The sequence below is a fragment of the Anopheles bellator genome, chromosome 2, assembly GCF_943735745.2.
Source record: "Anopheles bellator chromosome 2, idAnoBellAS_SP24_06.2, whole genome shotgun sequence".
NCBI classification, from domain to species: domain Eukaryota; kingdom Metazoa; phylum Arthropoda; class Insecta; order Diptera; family Culicidae; genus Anopheles; species Anopheles bellator.
In genome coordinates this window covers 37,233,525-37,252,118 of record NC_071286.1, presented here as the reverse complement: position 1 = coordinate 37,252,118, position 18,594 = coordinate 37,233,525, and the positions used below count along the sequence as shown (strand labels likewise).

The 18,594-nt window shown below is 48.6% G+C and overlaps 3 protein-coding genes across 7 annotated transcripts; 1 reads left to right on the top strand and 2 right to left on the bottom strand.

Moving 5' to 3' along the window:
• Positions 1-155: 155 nt before the first annotated feature.
• On the top strand, positions 156-15,388 carry LOC131212320 (unc-112-related protein-like). Of its 4 annotated transcripts, XM_058206134.1 has the most exons (8): positions 167-288; positions 758-856; positions 1,019-1,482; positions 8,950-9,098; positions 12,255-12,641; positions 12,730-13,301; positions 13,368-14,058; positions 14,136-15,388. In XM_058206134.1, the coding sequence occupies exons 3-8, from the start codon at positions 1,356-1,358 to the stop codon at positions 14,334-14,336; spliced, it is 2,127 nt and encodes a 708-aa protein (XP_058062117.1). In that variant the 5' UTR covers positions 167-288; positions 758-856; positions 1,019-1,355; the 3' UTR covers positions 14,337-15,388. The 4 variants fall into 4 exon arrangements, with proteins under 4 accessions (XP_058062118.1, XP_058062116.1, XP_058062117.1 ...); XM_058206135.1 differs by lacking the exon at positions 758-856 and having other exon boundaries at positions 156-305; XM_058206133.1 differs by lacking the exon at positions 758-856 and having other exon boundaries at positions 156-375.
• LOC131212321 (uncharacterized) lies at positions 15,099-16,014 on the bottom strand. 2 transcript variants are annotated; one of them, XM_058206136.1, is made up of 3 exons: positions 15,928-16,014; positions 15,685-15,825; positions 15,099-15,614 (listed from the first exon to the last, which is right to left on the bottom strand). In XM_058206136.1, the coding sequence occupies exons 1-3, from the start codon at positions 15,941-15,943 to the stop codon at positions 15,451-15,453; spliced, it is 321 nt and encodes a 106-aa protein (XP_058062119.1). In that variant the 5' UTR covers positions 15,944-16,014; the 3' UTR covers positions 15,099-15,450. The 2 variants fall into 2 exon arrangements, with proteins under 2 accessions (XP_058062119.1, XP_058062121.1); XM_058206138.1 differs by having other exon boundaries at positions 15,685-15,819; positions 15,928-16,004.
• A 546-nt stretch (positions 16,015-16,560) lies between these two features.
• LOC131210748 (uncharacterized) lies at positions 16,561-17,677 on the bottom strand. The gene is made up of 5 exons (XM_058204041.1): positions 17,455-17,677; positions 17,310-17,384; positions 17,173-17,256; positions 16,955-17,105; positions 16,561-16,827 (listed from the first exon to the last, which is right to left on the bottom strand). The coding sequence occupies exons 1-5, from the start codon at positions 17,552-17,554 to the stop codon at positions 16,773-16,775; spliced, it is 465 nt and encodes a 154-aa protein (XP_058060024.1). The 5' UTR covers positions 17,555-17,677; the 3' UTR covers positions 16,561-16,772.
• Positions 17,678-18,594: the final 917 nt, after the last annotated feature.

Genomic DNA, 18,594 nt, shown 5'->3' with positions numbered 1-18,594 from the left:
AAAACCGAAGAGAAACGAGAGAGAATAGAGAAATATAGAGAGAAAAGAGAACAGGAAGGCAAAAAACAGAGACTGGGAACGCAGAGTCAGAGGTTTGAACATCTTCAGGCGGTCAGAAAGTCGCGAGACTAATTTCAGTTGGCGGAAAACAAAATTAAAATTCGAACAAGAAGGAAATATTTGAAACTTCTCGTATCTCGCTACAAAAAAAAAACAATAATAACGTTCAAACTGAAAATTAGGGTCGTGCTTAGTTAAACATTGCCAACGTTTTGTGCGCGTGTATAGGTAATTTCCCGTCGAATGTACGTGTTTGTTGCTGTGAAAGTGATCTTTTCCAGGCCGGGAACCACTGGATTCTGTGACTACGAAGAGGTTCATTGTTTCACTTTTACTTCGCAACCGGATAGGAAGGAGTTAGACTGCTCGTAGCTCAATCAGTTCAGGCTCGCTACAATAATCATAATAACAACGTCCAAGCTGAAAACCAAGTGAAAACCAAGCCCACAGTTTTACCGAAACCATTTAACTCTGTAGCGATAACGGTGAATAGCTGGCGTGGTGCGTAGCGCGTTCCGTCGCACACCCATTTCGCGGCCAATGTCTGCGTTTGGTTAAACCGCGAACGGAACTGCTTGGTGTGTGTGCGTTGTTGTTTTTAACCCTTTAGCTTTTTCCCGTGGTGCCTGCGTTGCAGGTTTGGCCGCTTCTTTTCAACCGATTTACTCGACTCTGTTCTGCGTGTATTTCTTATCAGTGCTGCGGAAAGCACACCGAGTTTTGGTGCACTGTGTCTGCCGGCGTTTGTGGTAGCCGTTCACGCATTGGATCATCACGCGAAGTCGGGACGCGAAGGGTGAGCGCGGCACCAAATGATTACGTCAACATTTTGACCCCGAACAGCGAACGCAGGAAACCATACTTACCGCTTGTGATGAAACGTTCTAGGAAAATCTCGTGCGGATTCAGCTTTTCGGTGTTGAAGGTTGTCAGTAATGCAAATTCGTTTCGTTTCCAGCTACGGTGACCGCGCTCCTTCGCCAGCACGATAAATCGTTTGCCGTGGCCTTGCAGCTCGAGAGAAAGTGTCGCGGGGGGTGTCCAACCGATCGAGGCGTTCAGAGACGAGGCAAAGCGCCTACCGCAACAAAAAGTGTCAAGAGGGAGAAAAGCCCGAAAAAGGCCGGAGATCGGAGAAATTCCCTGGCGAAAAAGGGCGAAGTGGCGTTGCAGCGGGTAAAAGTGCAGCAAGGCGTGAAAGACGGCCGTGCCTGGCCGATTGACAGAAAGAGAGAGTGTCGAAGTGAGAGAAAGGGCTGCACAGGAGCGGATAGAAAGCACGGCGAAGCACCACCATGATCCACGTAGGTGACAATACCTGGAACCTGAAGGTCTACATCACCGACCTTCAGGTGCAAAAAACGTTGCGCGTCCGGGGAGATTTGCACATCGGCGGCGTTATGCTGAGGCTCGTCGATCCAGGTAGGTGGCAAGCGGTAACAGGGAAGGGAAGGGAAGGGAAGGGCGAAGATAAGGGTGATAACGTTGCTGAACGAACGAACGTACTCAAACTGTTACCCTTATTGCGCCCGGATGAAGCGAACCTCATGGAACGAACCTTCCGCGCGGCGTCGCATCGGATTTTTTCTGATCTCGTCCCAAATTATCGCCCGACGGACGCCATATGTTCGTTAGAACGTTGCTCGACCTCCGACCTCCTCGACGCCCCGCACGCACAAATGCGCAGTGTCCGCGGGCGGCCTCAAGGTCTGCGTCACTTGCGCACCCCGCCCGATGCGCGGCTACCCACGCGTGCGTGCGTGTGTGTGCGATCGGAGTTTGTTGCGATTTCTTCCCCCCCGCACACCACCAACTCGAGGGGGCCGATCTCCGACGATAACCCGTTCCGTGGAATGCCGTCAGTGTGCTGCGTTGCGGCGGGGGCTTCACAAACAACTCAACACCAACACAGGTTTGACGATAAAGCTTGCAAAACACCAACGGCGAGCAGCAGCAACCTGGAATGTGGGCTTTCCTTCGGCCCCGTCCCAGACGGGCGGACTGCGAAAGGTGAAAGAGAGATCGTGCCTGTACCCAACGGGGTGGCCGCAATTCACCCCACCGGGCGGATCTCGTGCGCGGCCGGCCGGCCGGATGTTGCCGGTGGCCGTCCCGGGCGGCCGGATGTGTGCGCTTTCGGACTCTGACTCATAAAATCGAAAATAATTGTTCGACCGTCTCGTCGTCGGGACACTGCAGAAGGGGGACGGACTTGCGTCATCAGCTGGCGCCCTACGTGACCGGGAATGAAGCGGAACCAAGGAGGGTGGGGTGGGGAAGACTTCGACCTCTGGTTCCTTCACTTAACACGTTTACTTCCTTTCATTCAATTACTTGATATCGACAAGTCTTTTGCACGATCTTGCTAATGAGCGATCCCCTATTGTGTCCGAGCGAATGGACGTAGTTTCCTTCTTGTTTTATCGACTCGATCCTAAAGTGCTTACATGGCTTACATCCAAAATAGTTGTACTATTTGTTAACATCGTTTTTAGTCTATTGAAGTGAAGTTTGATGAATAATACTCGCATAAAGATTTCGCTACGCTTTCGATCATTTGACATCACGAGTACTTTGAGCAACTTAATGAACATATGATTTGGAAAATGGAAAATCATTACGCTTCTATCGACCTAATACAATGTCTTGATATCCGTATTCATATCGTACGGAATTCGGATTAATTTACGGACCCAAAAACAACGTTTTTATTTATCTTATGTGCGTTTCGATTAAAGGTTTCCTTTCGTGCACGATTCGATCATATCTTAGACGAGCTGCGGACCGTTTCTCCCTTCGATCGTCGAGTCTGGTCGATTCGCGCCGAAAAGGCGCCGCTGGGGGCCACGTCTAGGGCGCGCGGGCGCCACACAATCCGCGCGGGACGTTCTAAGATTCTCCGTTCGGCTCCGATTCCGATATTTATTAATAGAATATTTTCGTTTATTGAGCCTTGAGGGAGCCGCGTTTGGGCCGCGCGGATGCTCCGCCACTAGAGAGGACAGACAGCGCGAAAGAGCAGGGCAGATCGGGGCGCGATCGAATGATCGTTCACCTAAGAGTGAGCGAGAAACAAAACACGCGCACTCACACCAACGAGAGTTGGGGATACAAACCCGAGAAACAGTACACCGCACCCGCCACGGATGGTGGTACACCCTGCATGATGGTGATGACGCAGCATCAGCAGAAAATCTGGCGAATGCCACGAGATAAGTACTAAATGGGATGGCAGAATTCAAATGAATCCGAACACGAAACCTGCTGAGGCGGGCACACGTACACCACGCCGTTCGCCGTCGCGAAGATAAACAACCGCGCGGCACACCACCAACACAGCGATGCACGAGTGCATCCGAGGCCAAGATGCAAGATGCTGCGCAGCGCAGTGTGTGGGTTCGTCCGTTGGCTCGTAACCGACATTTCGCAGAGTGTTGGTGTTGGTGTGGTGTCTCTGACGGGATGACTGAATCTCCCGTAAAGTCGTCGATCAATTCACGTTCGGCGATCTCTTGGCACCTGATGAGAAACCGATCGATTGTTTGGCGCTGCAAACCAATGTCGACAATTATTAAACCGAAAATTAATCAACCAAAAACGAATTTCAAGCAAAGCTTCAGTTTCGGACTAGTTAGATTTGACTGACCACCGCTTTTAATAAACACGCACACGAGCGCGAAAGGCATGTAAATTGATCGCAGTCTTGATCGCGTAGCTCGATGCCGGCGAGTAATTGTATCGTCACGATGTGATATATCTCTACGGCGAACAGCGATGCAAAAAGTGGGTTGCACAAGTCGAATAAAAAAAGACGGACAAAAACGTCAGTCGCGGACGCGCTCCGAGGTTCCGATGGCGCGCTAGCGGTGCGAAGTCAATCCGCTACGCGATGTTTGTTCTTATTTGCCCATCATATTCACCAGATTACCAGCCGGAGCCGGAGCCGTCGGAGTGATGGAGACGATACCGTTGTGTGTTGTGCCGTTTCGCGGGCGCGCGACGACGTTGCCTTATAAGGAACTCGTCCTTGGTTTCGTTTTCGTGCCGCCCGTTCTCGCCAGATCGACGCCAACGGGTTAGGTCTCTGCTTCGGTTGGATGGCGTTGCAGCGGCAGCCCTACAACTTCACGCGCGCGGCGGTTTTCATTCTTCTGGCTGGGTTCGAACGGACGAACGGAATCGACGGAGGGAGTGCTCTATATGTTGTATGTTGTTTACGGATACGTTAACACAAAATGTTCACCGCTCCACACCCTCGAGAATATCCTCTCGGCGTCTTTTAAAACAAAACACATCAATAACTTCCACGCTCTACCTCTGACTGAACCTGGCCTTCCATATCCGGGCCATCCATCCGGTGCTCGTCGAAGGCTCGAGAAATCACGGTTCCTAAACCGCGGAGCGAGGGAGCGTTTGTTGGCTCAACCGGTGCCGTTCTTCGACGCCGTTGAGATCGAGTTAATGTGCGTCCCCCTGGTCGCTGTTTGCATGTTGCTTACACCTTGAATGTCGTTCGGCCAGATGTGCCATAAAAAAGAAGGCAACATGATGGAGCACAGCATCGGGGTGAGTGGTTTGATGTTTCCCCATCTGGAACCAGACGGCTTGCGGTCCACGCATCCATTGACGTGCGGGTAGTGCAGCTCATACAAATGCGGCCAATGTAATAACTTAGTTTTCTGGAGTTCTCACCTTTCTAAGCGAATGAGTGCCAGCAAATCGTTCTCTAAGCGTCATACAATTAAAGTGTACGAACTTCTTTTGCTATTTCCAATGCCGTAGGAGCTTTTTGGGTCTAAAACCAACATCATATCTACGTTTGGATGTGTTCCTAAAACTCCAAAATTCATCTGTGAATTGATCCAATGGTTTGTTATGTGCAGATTATTACCTTCAGGAATGCTTTCCATGTTAGGGGAAATCACTTCAATCATACACTTTAAATCGTTCATATTACAATAGAAAACTTACGTAGCTCTACATATGACTGCATATAAACATTTACCGGACAGACCCGATTAAATGTTCATTAAAATACGGTAAAGCGCTCAATCATACCGATTGCGTACTGAGTGTCATTTTCCAACCGTATTCCACGCGAGATTTGTGGTTTTCCTTCTGCCCTTTTTTTCGACCCTTCACCAAGAATACGCCTTAAGAGCCCCAGCAGCTGCCTGTGGCTTTGTTAGGTGTCCCTCCAACGACGAGCGCTTGCAATGTCCTCAGTCTTCCGATGCGGGCCGTGCACATCTTTCCTCCATTCGAATCCCTGACCACACCGACCCCAGACCTCCGTTGGTGTAGGCAAGGCGACGGCTATTAGCTAATCGACAAACAGCCGGCCGCTGGTCACATTCCAGAATAGCGTGTTCCTTTCGCACACAACGTGTTGGGCGAGAATTTTCTTCGACGGACGCGCTCCATTAGTTCACCGCAGTCGCGATAGAATGGGCGTCGTGTCCACCATTGACATTGAATGGGAGCGCGAAACGCGTTCGCACGTCATCATCCCACAAGCCTATCTGTCGCGCCCCGCTATCCGTGGTTGGGCTAGAAAATGGGCTAGTAAATGGCGCGTATCTATTTCAACCCGATAAACTGCCCCACCAAATGGCGGGCAGAGCCTTCAGAGCAGGCACACCGTGGAAGCGACATTTTATCGCCTCTCCCGATTGTCGCCGAAGGTTACGCTTTTTTCCTCGGCTTTTTCGATAGGGGCTGGCCGTATGGGACTGCCTTCGCAATATGGCAACGTTGACCTAGAGGGGATTTCCGATATTGATCGGCAGCAAAAAGGGCGGTCTTCCGGTTGAAATGCTAGTGAAGCGGGCAGAAAGGCAGCCGTTACGATGGAATCGCGATAAATTGAGTGATTAATGTGTAACGGGTGGTACCGTAAACTAGTCCTCCCGGGTGTCCTGTTACAGGATGTAATGAACGTGCACGGATGTGGTCCCCGGTTTTTGTTGCTCCGTTTGTGTGGTACAACTTAATTCGATGCAATTAGCTCTCATTTATTGGTAATAACCTTTCAATCTACTGAATCGTTCCCTTGTGAGCGAACGAGTGCCTGGGATGCAGCAATTTGTCGATTTATTGCAATAAGTCCCAAATATGATGATTGAAGATACTATATTTTTCAGATTTAAAAACGTAAAATAAGTTTTGTGTGTAGTAAACGGGGAAGGCCAGCGCTAACTCAGCCTTGCGCCATGTAGCCCTGGCTGAACTCCAAGTAACTATAGGTTAGTACCTACCGTCGCACTTCATAGACATTTTCCACGTTCACTCCGAACATTCTACCAACTCCTATGGGTCTATAAATAGCGCTAGCGATGATGAAAACGCTAGGAGCTTGAGGGATAAAAATCTTTTCTTTCTCAGGGTCCGTGGGGTGCAACCTAAGCTAAGGTTTTCTCCTCAACCCAAGTTTACCGGGGGCAAATGAAACGCCAATGTTGAGTGTGTTGTAGCGGTTTGTTTTCGTAAAACAATATCGCCCCCCCACACCGCAGTCGACCGGGACGGACAGTCGACCGGGACGGAGCCGCAGTCCGAGAGCATCAGACGGCGGCTTGGTCAGCATAATTTTTACCAGTTATTCGAATCTCGTAAACAAACGGCGGCGGTGGCGGCAATGGTGGCCGATATTTATAGAACGCGTTCACCGTAAATATGCCAGTGGGACTAGTACCGCCGACGATCCTGGCACGTCCCAGCGAGCGAGACGATCTACACTTTCCAGTCGATTGCTGCGTAGAAAAGATGAAGAATTGCACAAATTTCGAACCCTGCCAGGCAAATCCATCAAACACTTGACTAGAGTTGCGAAACCAGCCTCATAAAACCGCACAGCACAAGATGTTGTTGCCTGCTCGAGAATCTCTCGTCAGCTTCCACTTGGGTCTGACCGCTTTCGACCTATTTCGGTGGTCCCCGCAGCATGGTGGCCGCATTTCGCTGCCAAAGTTTTGCTGGAATGCGAAAGAGAGCTGCAGAATTAATGTATCCGCGCATATCGATGGCCTCTCGAACGTTGCGCCAGTGGAAAGTGTAAGGGACCGTTCTCTCGGGCCGGTTTGCTATGTGGACGGGTCGGCAGATTCGGGTCCTACGGGGGACGCGCGCGGCAGGATGAGTGACGTTTACTGCCAGCAGATGGTTTCGGTAAGGTTTCGTTTTCGCACCATCTGCCGGCGGCTCCGGAGTGCGGGTGCCTGCGAGGGGTGTGACACACTGGGCCATTTCTGGGCCGCTGCTTTGAATTATGACCCGTCCCGAAAGGTTCGGAGATGCATATTTGTGGGCACAAAATGCAGTCGGTTGCTACGAAGCCTGCCGAGCCATTAAATGTGGCCGTTTTGTTGGGTTGAATGCAATTTTCCTTTCAGCGAAAGTGGGAGAAAGTGCCCATAAAAGATCTCGTTTATGGCTTTTGAGCATGGGATTTCGCTGTGATTCGTGCGTCGTGCTTGCTCTTGAAAAATTGTCATTCAGTTAAGATAAAGGGAGTAGCGCCAGAGATATTAATAATGTCTCTGGTGCAGGCCAACACTGCCCATCGATTGTAGCGCCAAAGGAGAAGAAAGTTAAACTAACTATCTGAAACTTCATTACTTCCTGCATCGGATTCTGAATAGTTTTCAAACTTCCCTGATTGTATACATTGATTCATGTCTTACTGGTCTGTACGCGAATCCTTTCCGCCAATCCGTCGAAGGAAGAATCCTTTATTTTTGATTTCGCGTCTGTAACAGTGGATTATTCTCCCTCTGCGAAACTGTGTGTCGATAGCTCTGGACCGGAACCGGAATGTGCGATATCGATAGCTTTGGACCATGGTGGTCCACCTCCACGAATAACAGCAATTCACTTATCGCTTGTTTTGGACACCCCGCTTCTGTAATCTTCCATAATGTTCCTGTTGTCATCGTCGTGCTAAAAGTCACCAATTTGGAAAATGTAATGAATTATCATTTTTCATGCCTTTTACAATATTTACCATTTGCCCATCGAGCCCATCGAAAAACACAGCAATATTGAAGCCAATTTTGACTCAAAGTAAATTACAAATGTTTTTTTTCCAATTCTGTTTACGCATCTGTGCTTTACGCCGTATGTTTAATTTGGGAGTCCCATAGCTGTTATTTATTTTATATCTATACGTAGAAGTTAAAGTTGGATCGATTTCCCACCGCTTATCGATTCCTGTACTTTACTATTACTAGTATGCTATGGTTTTCTATGCTCAGCTGATAAGGGATTCGAACTACTTACAAATGGTTCCGTTTTGTCGTGCACGAGTAACAACACCAGTCCACAAAACCCTGCACTATAGGGGACTGTAAAGTGGGTCGATGTAGAGGGCTGCTCATATCGAGAACCTCAAATTGTAAAACACCAATCCTACGCACACCAATGGAGCAAGCTGTTTACTTCTCTTCCTTATCATAACGCCGCTTGGGCTTATCAGTTTGTATTAAGCGCATCGCAGTATTGGTTTCCTTGCGTGCGGCCATTCCCCTATGAAAACAGCGTATCTATGAAAGTGGTATCTGCATACCGTACGTTCACGGGGATCCTCTTCCTTCTATTTTATGGGCTAGGCTAGAATGGACCCCGAACTCACGCAACACGCAACCGAGTCTCACATTTTCCAGTTCGTCCGAAACATGTTCTTTCTCGGGGCGGACATTCCCTCTTTCCTGATTTATACTGATTTATGAAAAATTTTTACGCCCCGGAAGTTCTGTGCCTGTGCCGAGCAGAGCACGCAACTTCAGGGCCGTGGCATTATAAAACAAACCGGACAAATGTAAAATAGAAACTCGAATGCGCCAATCTCCGGTTAGCACTGATTTCGCGTGTCTTGTTTTTTCCCTTTTTCAGAAAACCCGAAAGATTGGTCGGACCATGCACTGTGGTGGCCGGTCCGAAACCAGTGGCTGACGCGGACGAAGTCAACCCTCGACCAGGTGGGCCTACACGCCGATGCCCTGCTACACTTCACACCGATGCATAAGACGTTGCGCGTTCAGGTAAGCCTTCCGTATCGGCCAGCACACGGCTGGTGAAGTGTCCAACTATTGGCAGCCGGGGTTGGGTGCCTCGGGCTACTCGGCTGCTTCCGGCCGTCAGTATCCTCGTTCAAGGTGATGTGTGGTGCCAAAAAAGGCACCTCACGCGCGGACGGGTCATTGCCGGTCAAAGTGGATCATAACGAATTACGCTCGGATCAGTCACCATGCGATCGTGATATGGATGAAGAAGTTAAGTTACAACAACCCATGTTATGTAAGACGCACCGTCGCAGTGGTCCGACCATGCGCGAGATACGTCCTACATGATCTACGCCACGATGCGGGTCGCTTGCGGTAGGCTGATGTCAGGCGCAGTGTTCCCCTGTACCGAAATGGAGAATCATAACTTCCTCACGAAGGCGATGTCCCAAAGTGCCGCCTAACTCGCATCTTTTATTGCCTATTGACCTTTTCGCTCGTGTCGCGGCAGCCGTACCTCGTGCGGGCAAGATCATCACCAAACTCTCGGCCGGGCGATTGTGTGTTGGTGATGCTGGTGATGTTCCGAGCTTGGCGCCCACCCAACGATCTGTAACGGAGACTCTCGCCATCCGCGGCGGGCCGACCGATTTCGTGTTGGCGGAGCACAACAAGTTTTTCGGCCACTAACGCGACGCTAATATAGCGATCGGACTCGTTCGGCTTTATTTTTAGTGTTGCGAGGTGCCGATCTCGCAACTGGCCGCAGCTCGGTCGCCATTCATTGTTGCCGGCGCGTAGGTTGTCTTGCGTGTGTGTCCGGCGTAACGGCAACTCAAACGGGGGAGGGGTGTCGATTGAACTGCACCAAAAGTCGAACGTCGCCGGAGCTGGTTGATATACTGCAACGTGTGACCAGCCAGACCGACCGGGGGCCCATCCGGTTGCCCCGGACTACCTCCGCACCGGCATTCCAGCCCCAGCGGTTCATTAATCTGTGGCCCCCACGAGAGTGTGGGGGGCTTCTTGTCGGGAGTTGTCACCTGCGAGTTGGGGAGACTCGCGCGCCAATCCGCTGCCCAAATCGTTACTTTCGCACCGCGGAGCGAAGTTACCCTGCGTAGGTTAGCCAGCTAGAGGCGCTTATACGATCCGTAGCGATCCGGATCCGAGTTAGTGTCGAGTGTTTCGAGAGCCCACCTCGTACGCCCGCGTGTAACTCCTCGCGTGTGTATGTGGTTGGCCAATTTGGAGTAGCGTTTTGTCGTCGGTTAGTCGGCACACACGGCAGACACACACGGTTAGTCGGCAGAATATCCGGTCTCGAGACTCCGGTCGGAATGCTTAGTATAGAATCTACGCCTTTTTCTCAAGGTTTTAACGTAGTGCTTCAGACCATCGGGTAGGACCGAATGAATGGCGTCACCTACTTGGCCGCCGCAAGTCGTTTTGCGAGGCACACCTGTTCTCGTCGTTCACTTGCGACTCCGTCCTCGTTCTGGCCACGAGCCAGCTGGTACGGCGTGTGCGTACTAGGGATAGCAAATCCCACTTATTCATATCTTCGAATCCCATGGATGGATCACAGAAGGTGTGCGGATGACCTACCATCCTGACATTACCCTTTAACCGGACTGTCAGGATCTAGGTGGGAAAAGGAGCGCGGTCAGAAGTATTATCGTTACCCGTGCACCTTCTTGAACCAATGCAGCCACCTACTTGAGACACTTGCCGTCGAGCCATGACAAAGTGCACCGCCATTGCGCCAGACCTTTATCTTCGTGTCTTCTTGTTGCACCACCGCACCCGCCCTTTATCAAGTGGTTCTCGCCTCTGCTAGTGCTGCGTGCCCTCGGAATCCTCGGAACACTGGCACCTGCAGGTGGAAAAGGCCGGCAGCTTATCGTTTATCGAGTGGTTCTATTTGTCCACCGTTTATCAGTGGACTCGGGTGATAAGTTGTTGGTCTAGTAAGATTAAAACGCCATCCTATCTTGAACCGTGTGTGGTACACGGATCTCGAGTTCCAGTGGATCGGTGGAGTTGAATCGAGCCCCGAAAAACCCCAACCAACAGAAGGAAACATTCGTATTCGAATCCTGTGCCCCTTCGGCCTTGCAATTCTTAACACAACTATACGCAGTTTGGTGCAAACAACAAAGACCCACCATGGCTGAGGCAAGTGGAGCCTCGAGCATATTACTCATGGTTTTATACCGAGCAAAAGGGATGACTCACAGTTAGCATATAGCTATATCACCATTCCACCCGGGATACGGTTACTTACACTTCTCGGCGCTTGCGGCAGCGCAAATTGATAGACCTCTCAAATTTGGCATGTTTCACACATCTTTCCCCGTATTGTGTTAAGGTTTAATGTTGACGAAAGCTAATCGGCTGTTGAAGCTCTAAAAGGTGTAAGCGCGATTTAACGGCCCGACAAATGTGGGCGCCTATCCACAACGTCCACAAGCCCAGTTTTTTCCTTGTTTGTTTCGATTCCTACCGTTGTGTTAATTGAATTTGCTGTCGAATCGGGCGTACCCAGCTTGGCGAGAATGAATATTTAAGTATGACTTAAGAAATACGCGTTACGCAGTCCGACAGAGAAATTATTACATACATTTGTCAAGGGCTACACTTTCTGCAGCGCCGTAAATGATTGCCAGCCAAATACCTGCAGCGAGAAGAACTAGGTCAATTTGTTAGCCTTTTGGGCACCTACCCGTGGCTTGTACAAATGTACATATCGTTCCAAACGATTCCCGCTCGCATCTTTTGCTTAATCATAATGCTTGTGCTCCGCGGCCTACAGAACCTTGAGACTGGAAGTTGGCGGCCATCGGCAGCCGGGAAATTAATTTAAACAGCTGTGTGTTTCCGTAACGAATCTTAATTGATATGTATACCCAACAGACCAACGGCGTGTCGGTCGCGCCAGTTGTTATCATTGTCACGTTCACAGTGCGTTCAAGAATGCATCATGAGTTAGATAGACACGCTTGTAGAACGCGTGGCGCGAAGCGTGCACGGTCGGGACCATTTTTGCTGCTGAGGAATCACAGTCGGGGACCAGTTTCATGCCTTCGGCGTCGCTCGGAATACAGTTTACATGCTAATCAATTGAAGGGGCATTTGATAGACTTGCTTACATGACGAATGACTGACTATTTCTATTCCTGCTTCTTTCTGTAGATGCCAGACCTGCGTTATCTCGACTGTCGGGTGGATTTCTCGATCAAAACATTCGGTGCCGTGGTGGCGCTCTGCAAAGACCTTGGTATCAGACATCCGGAGGAGCTGTCGCTGTGCAAACCGCTTGAGCCTATGCATTTGAAGAAAAACTACGCCGATCTGGCGAAGAAGAAGATACCGATCGAGCAGAATGGCAATGGGCGCGAGTACATACAGCCGGCGGCTGATACGAACACCTTTATCCCGGTGACGTCCCTAAACGGCAGCAACGGCAGTCTTGATGGCCCGATAAATCATGGACCGTTCTCTTGTGCTCCGGTTCCGAATTCGAACTTCACGGCCTCGAAGCCAGCACTCCAGAGTACGCCCATCAGTTCACCGACCGGGGTAAATCGAATGCTTCGGGCAGAAGCATCCTCCCTCACACAAATCACGGTTGCTGATGGCGCTTTGTTTGGTCAACTTTCTTTTTTAGACTCTTAGACACGGTCACACGAGTTCCGGCTTCAGTGAGTCATCGTCCAGTATTGGTGATCCGGCCGACAACCTAGCGTACAGTCCGTGCGCTCCCAGCCCGGAAGCTCGATCCCGGTTGCTGAAACCGAAATCGCTCGTCGAGCGTGCCCGGATGAACATCGGGTGGCTGGATTCGTCCCTGTCCATCATGGAGCAGGGCATCCGGGAGTTCGAGACGCTCTGTTTGCGCTTCAAATACTACACGTTCTTTGACCTGAACCCGAAGTACGATCAGGTGCGCATCAACCAGCTGTACGAGCAGGCCAAGTGGCAGCTGTTGAACGAGGAGATCGATTGCACCGAAGAGGAGATGCTGATGTTCGGTGCGCTGCAGCTGCAGGTTAATCTGCAGAACGAAGTGCCACAAGCGGACTCCGGGATCGATACCTCCAGCCTCGACAATGCCGCCGATGACGACGTCGACGCGGCACTGCGCGAGCTGCAGATAACCCTCGAAGGGCCCAGCAACGGTGTTAATGCCGGCGACATTACGCATATTCCCGAGCTTACCGATTATCTGCGGTTTTTAAAGTGCGTACCCCTTTACACATTACCTTCACAAGTCGATTCTTATTTACCTTTTGTAACTGTTTGCAGACCCAAAAAGTTCACGCTCAAAGGATACAAACGTTACTGGTTCACGTACAAGGATCTGCATTTGCATCTCTATAAATCGCGAGAGGATGCGCGTGCAAACAGTGTCCCGCAGGTGACGATCAATCTGCGTGGGTGCGAAGTAACGCCGGAGGTAAACTTGGCGCAGAAAAAATTCAACATCAAATTGGAGGTGCCGCTGGAGCAGAGCATCAACAGCGAGATGTGGATCCGGTGTGACAACGAGGAACAGTATGCTAAATGGATGGCCGCTTGCCGGTTGGCGTCGAAGGGTCGGTCCCTGGCGGACAGTTCGTACGACAGTGAAGTCGCCAGCATCCGGTCTTTCCTGAGCATGCAGAAACCGGCCCAAGCGCCCGCCATTAACATCAATCCGAGCGCTATGGACCCGAACGAGTACCTGGCGCCAAGGTACGCGAAGAAGCTGAAGAGCAAATCCGTGATGCGCATGCTGGAAGCGCACGCCAACGTGAAGGATTTGCCGCTGATCGAGGCGAAACTCAGCTACATCCGGGCGTGGCAGAGTCTGCCCGAGTTCGGTGTGACACTGTTCGTGATCAAGTTCGACGGACACAAGAAGGAAGAGCTGCTCGGTGTGGCAAGCAACCGTATCATGAAGATGGACATCACGACGGGCGATCATTTGAAGACGTGGCGTTATAATACGATGAAGGTATGCAGCGGTGGATTGTGTTTGCATTTGAAATGTTTTGAACAGTAACTTGATTCCACTTTTTTTTGCTACCATAGGCTTGGAACGTTAACTGGGAGATCCGATGCATGATGGTGCAGTTCCAGGGCGAAAGTGTGGTATTCTCCTGTTTGTCGGCCGATTGCAAAGTCATACACGAGTTCATCGGGGGCTACATTTTCATGTCAATGCGCTCAAAGGAAACCAACCAAACGCTCAACGAGGAACTTTTCCACAAACTCACCGGTGGATGGAACTAGATCCATCTGAACGCCGCTGCGCACACGCTTGATGGTCCGATTCTTACTTAATACTGTCCATCACGGCCCAGGAAGGGACTAACCAAAAAAGGGAACCTGCACAATGCGAGCGATGCCCTTATCACCTTTCGCGCTTTAGAGAGTGTCCGTTCCATCGAACAACGATTGCGCCAGAGTTTATGTTGCACGTGTAAAGTTTTGACCTTGTCTTTGATAATTGTAATTTTTATTACTTTGTAACCATTTTTGTACATAACACAGACTTAGCCGAAGTTGTTTCAAATGAGCCCACATCCGCCGTTCGTTGTCCTGTATGCAAAAATGCTTTTTACAGTAAAAACGAAACATATTCTGTAACATAGCAGAAACAAAACCAATTTAGGCCACGGAGCCCGCTCGAGGTCGGGTATTGTACGGTTAGGGTGAAATTACTAACTGACCATCCTTTTCATATCCTAAAGTACTTGTTAGGGACTAACCGAATAACGCAAACCCCTATTGCCTGATGCCTTATTATTAATAGTTACACGTACACGGCGGTATTTACGCGGTTCCGAGGGTACATGAACGAGACGGCACTCGGAAGTAGATTAAGGTGACGACAATCCTACAATAGCTGCTGGCGGGACGTTTGAGCAGCACCTAAAGAAGTGTCCAAAACAAGGTGCCTCTATTTGAAACTGGAATTCAATTGCACGTGTTAATAAGCAAATGTTGTTAGCGAACGCCTGAATGGAGTGTTCTACTTAGCTGTTTGTAATTTTAACCGACGCTAGTTAACAAATGAAAACATTGAACCTTAACGTGAAATGACCCGAACAATGTAATAATAATATACAAAATATTTAATTCTCTTCCGTCGGTGTGATATGTGGAGAAGCGGCTTTTCTTTCTTTAGGAAATGTTTTAGACGCACCGGCACTTACTAATTTCTGTGTTACTGTCTGGTTGGCGTAAAAGCAATACGATGATCATTTATTTTCCCCACAGGAAACATTTTAGGACTAATTTTAGCGTTGTACTGATACAATAAATTCGATTAACAAGAAATGCTGCTCAGGTCTGGCGTATCAATGACTCGCACAGAATGCTTTAGGATCCTATTTAGTCAGTGTCACTGGCTGGGACCGTGTCCTCTCGAGGTTTGGTATCGCAGTAAACCGTCTGATTTCGCTACTTCCAAGGTTAGGGTTGTAAGTTCGTTTAGCTGTTTCAACTTGGTGAAAATCGTTCTGATATGGTGGTCAATCACTTGTTTGCTTACAAGAATCATTTGATCTGCAGGCGGGATGAACATCGAGAAGGAAAGCTTGTAACCGGACATTATACTTGTACTGGTTGTGCTTACTGTTCCGATTGTGGGGAGTGGTCCGGCGTTTTTCCTTAAATTCGCGTCGTTTCTTTCCGCCACGTCTTTGCCCTGGTGGTGTTCGAGGAGCTTCATTTGTCGTTCCAACGATTTCAATTTCAATAAACTCGTAACCTGTTGCTGTTGTTGACGGTCCCCGGACGGGCGGTTGACGGATGGTGAAACACAAAGATCAATGGAAACATTAGCAAATGAAATTAGTTTACAACAATAACACTTTACCTCCTTGATGCGACATCTTTTTCGTCAAAGAATCGCCGGTTTTCACGGTTATAGGTCAAAAGAAAATTCACAGTGACAGAAGTGCTGTAACTGGAGGGTAACGTAATGTTTTTGACATTACAGATTAATACCAAACTGCTGCGCCTCTGTCAAAACGTTTACGGGCGTTTACGTTCGTGTTTTGGTCCGAGAAAATAGAAATAGAAGAGAAATAAATTGATTTCTGAATATTTTTTCTGTCTTTTTCCGATTTCGTTGCTATACCAGCAGCGCAGCAGTTTGGTATTAATCTGTAATGAGGCGTAACGTAATCAAAAACATTACATTATTATTAACATTACGTTACGCCTCATGTAGCCCTCCAGTAACGAGCGTTACATCCCAAGGTTGCTAGAAGATTGTGTAAGCGTTATTTTGAAATGAAAGCGTGATTTCAAAATCGTTTACAAAGAAAGTCGATTTTGGAGATTTGGGGTTTATGTAAATAAGTAAAAGTTAAAAGGGAATTAATATTCACTATTACATCAATTATACTTGCAAATTTGCAATTTTTGCAGTATTCATTGATAAAATGCTTCTTGATTCAACAAACACAATATATCAATTATAAACATTTAGACTTGTGAGTAATGGACGAAAGGTACTTTATAATACAAGCCAGAGTTTTTATTAGCACAACTTGAGGACATTAATCCATATTGATGTTATTGATGGTACGAATCGTTCGACCGCAGTTTGAAGCCAGCGCTGATGCTTATATTAGTTGAGACGGAACGCCCTCAACATACTCATGTGATTACAGAAATAATGGTCCGTGAAATGATGAGGAGAACTAAACCAAGCGTCTAGGCTGCTGGCCGGTTGATACCAGGTGGTCGGTAATTAGTACTGATGACGCGCCTGAAACGATGACGAGTGTGATTAGAGTAACTGGCAGCACCGCGTACCGCGTGCTGTATGGGGATGGAGTAACTGGATCATTCAGATGGACCGTGCGGGACTTATCACGACCGATATGTTTATTTACACGCGATTAGCGGCCGGAATGGCCCAACTCAGGATAGCTCCGGGGGACCGCTTCGGCATGACTCTGGGAAAGAAGAACCTGGTGGCTTCCTTTGCCTGCTCGACGTCATCCATTAGCGGAATGTCGAGGCTGTCCTTGGTCAGCATCATATCTGTGGCCAAAACGTAAGAAAAAACTCACTTTAGAACTGATCTTTAGGCATCATTCCGTTCACTTACTTTTGTACTTGTTCACTGTCCGTTTTTCGTTTGGCTCGCCGATTCCAAGGTCCGCAAAGGCAGAGGGTTGTGTTCTGTGGTACACTAACGGAAGCAATCTTATTCACCGATGCATCTCTTACCGAAACCAAACTTACGGAGCTTAAGAGTCCCAAACGGATCGTCTGCATTCATTCGTTCGAAATCGTCTTCGTTTTTAATTCTTTGCAAATCTAGCGAATAAAAGGAACCCGTCATGCACGGTGCGCGCTTGTTTGATAACCGATTGAAGCAATCCTTCACCTTTGTAGAAGTTTCCATTATCCGGATAGCATTCGGCTAAACACAAAGCCCACAACAATTGCAATGCTGTTAGCCACAGGTATCGTTTGCAGAGCTCCATTGCCGGTTCGACAATCTTACAATCCAGCCACTACTAACGCGGTCACACAGTCGGCTGCACTCGGTGTGCACGGGGTACGCGTTTTCGTTCCCGTGAAGCACTTGGTCCTTTTGCTTGATCCACCAGCGCCAAAGAGATACTAAGCGCTCCTTGTTCGCAAGGCGTCGCTTTAAATACCATCAGCCCCGACGCAGGAGGTTGGTCTTTTGCGTAATCCGACTGACTACCACATCCCGTGGCGTAGGAACAGGGCCTGAAATGGGCGTCTGCATTTGACAGCACCACTGGAAAAAACCATCGTCGAGCGTACATTCGTACCGTAATTCAGGACAAGAATGCACGGTGGGTGAGTTTGAAAATCAGCACTTGCTGTAAATAACTAAAAAAACAAAATAAATCTGTACTCAAGCTACGCTATTGGACCTTTTTGGGTACGTTGTAACATTACGCGATTGTAGCATTTGTGGTATCAGCTTGAGCCTGCTTATTATTGTAATGCTTGAACATAGAAGTCATAAAAATTTTTTGAAAATAAAATTCTTAAATGCATTTGCAGTAAATGTTATTTAAGAGCAAGGACAAGAGCAAGCAAATTTTTAAGCAATTTAAATGAATCGCCGGCATTCAAATGATGATAAAATATAAAGGATAAAGGAGATGATAAAATAAATGTTGTTGACTTGATTACTGGCGATGATATTTTCCGTTATTGAGGATATTTATTTGACAGAATATATGCAGTTTCCCTTCCGTTCGTATCGTAATCAGAGCGACCTGCATTTTGTGCAACTCGTGATGAATTTGCAGCTTCCGGGGGCCAATTCTAGCTGTCAACAGCAGTCATCGGTTCCGTAGGTTCCATACAATCCGCCGGAGAGCGTGGGACTAAAACCAAGCCACATTTTTCTTTCTTGCCGAACAACAAGCTACCATTTCGTGATAGTCGGGCGTAATGTTTTCCAGTCTAGCCTTCACGAGATTCCAAACGCTTGCGGAATTAACTGCATGACGAACAAATTATGTTATTTGATTAATAAAAA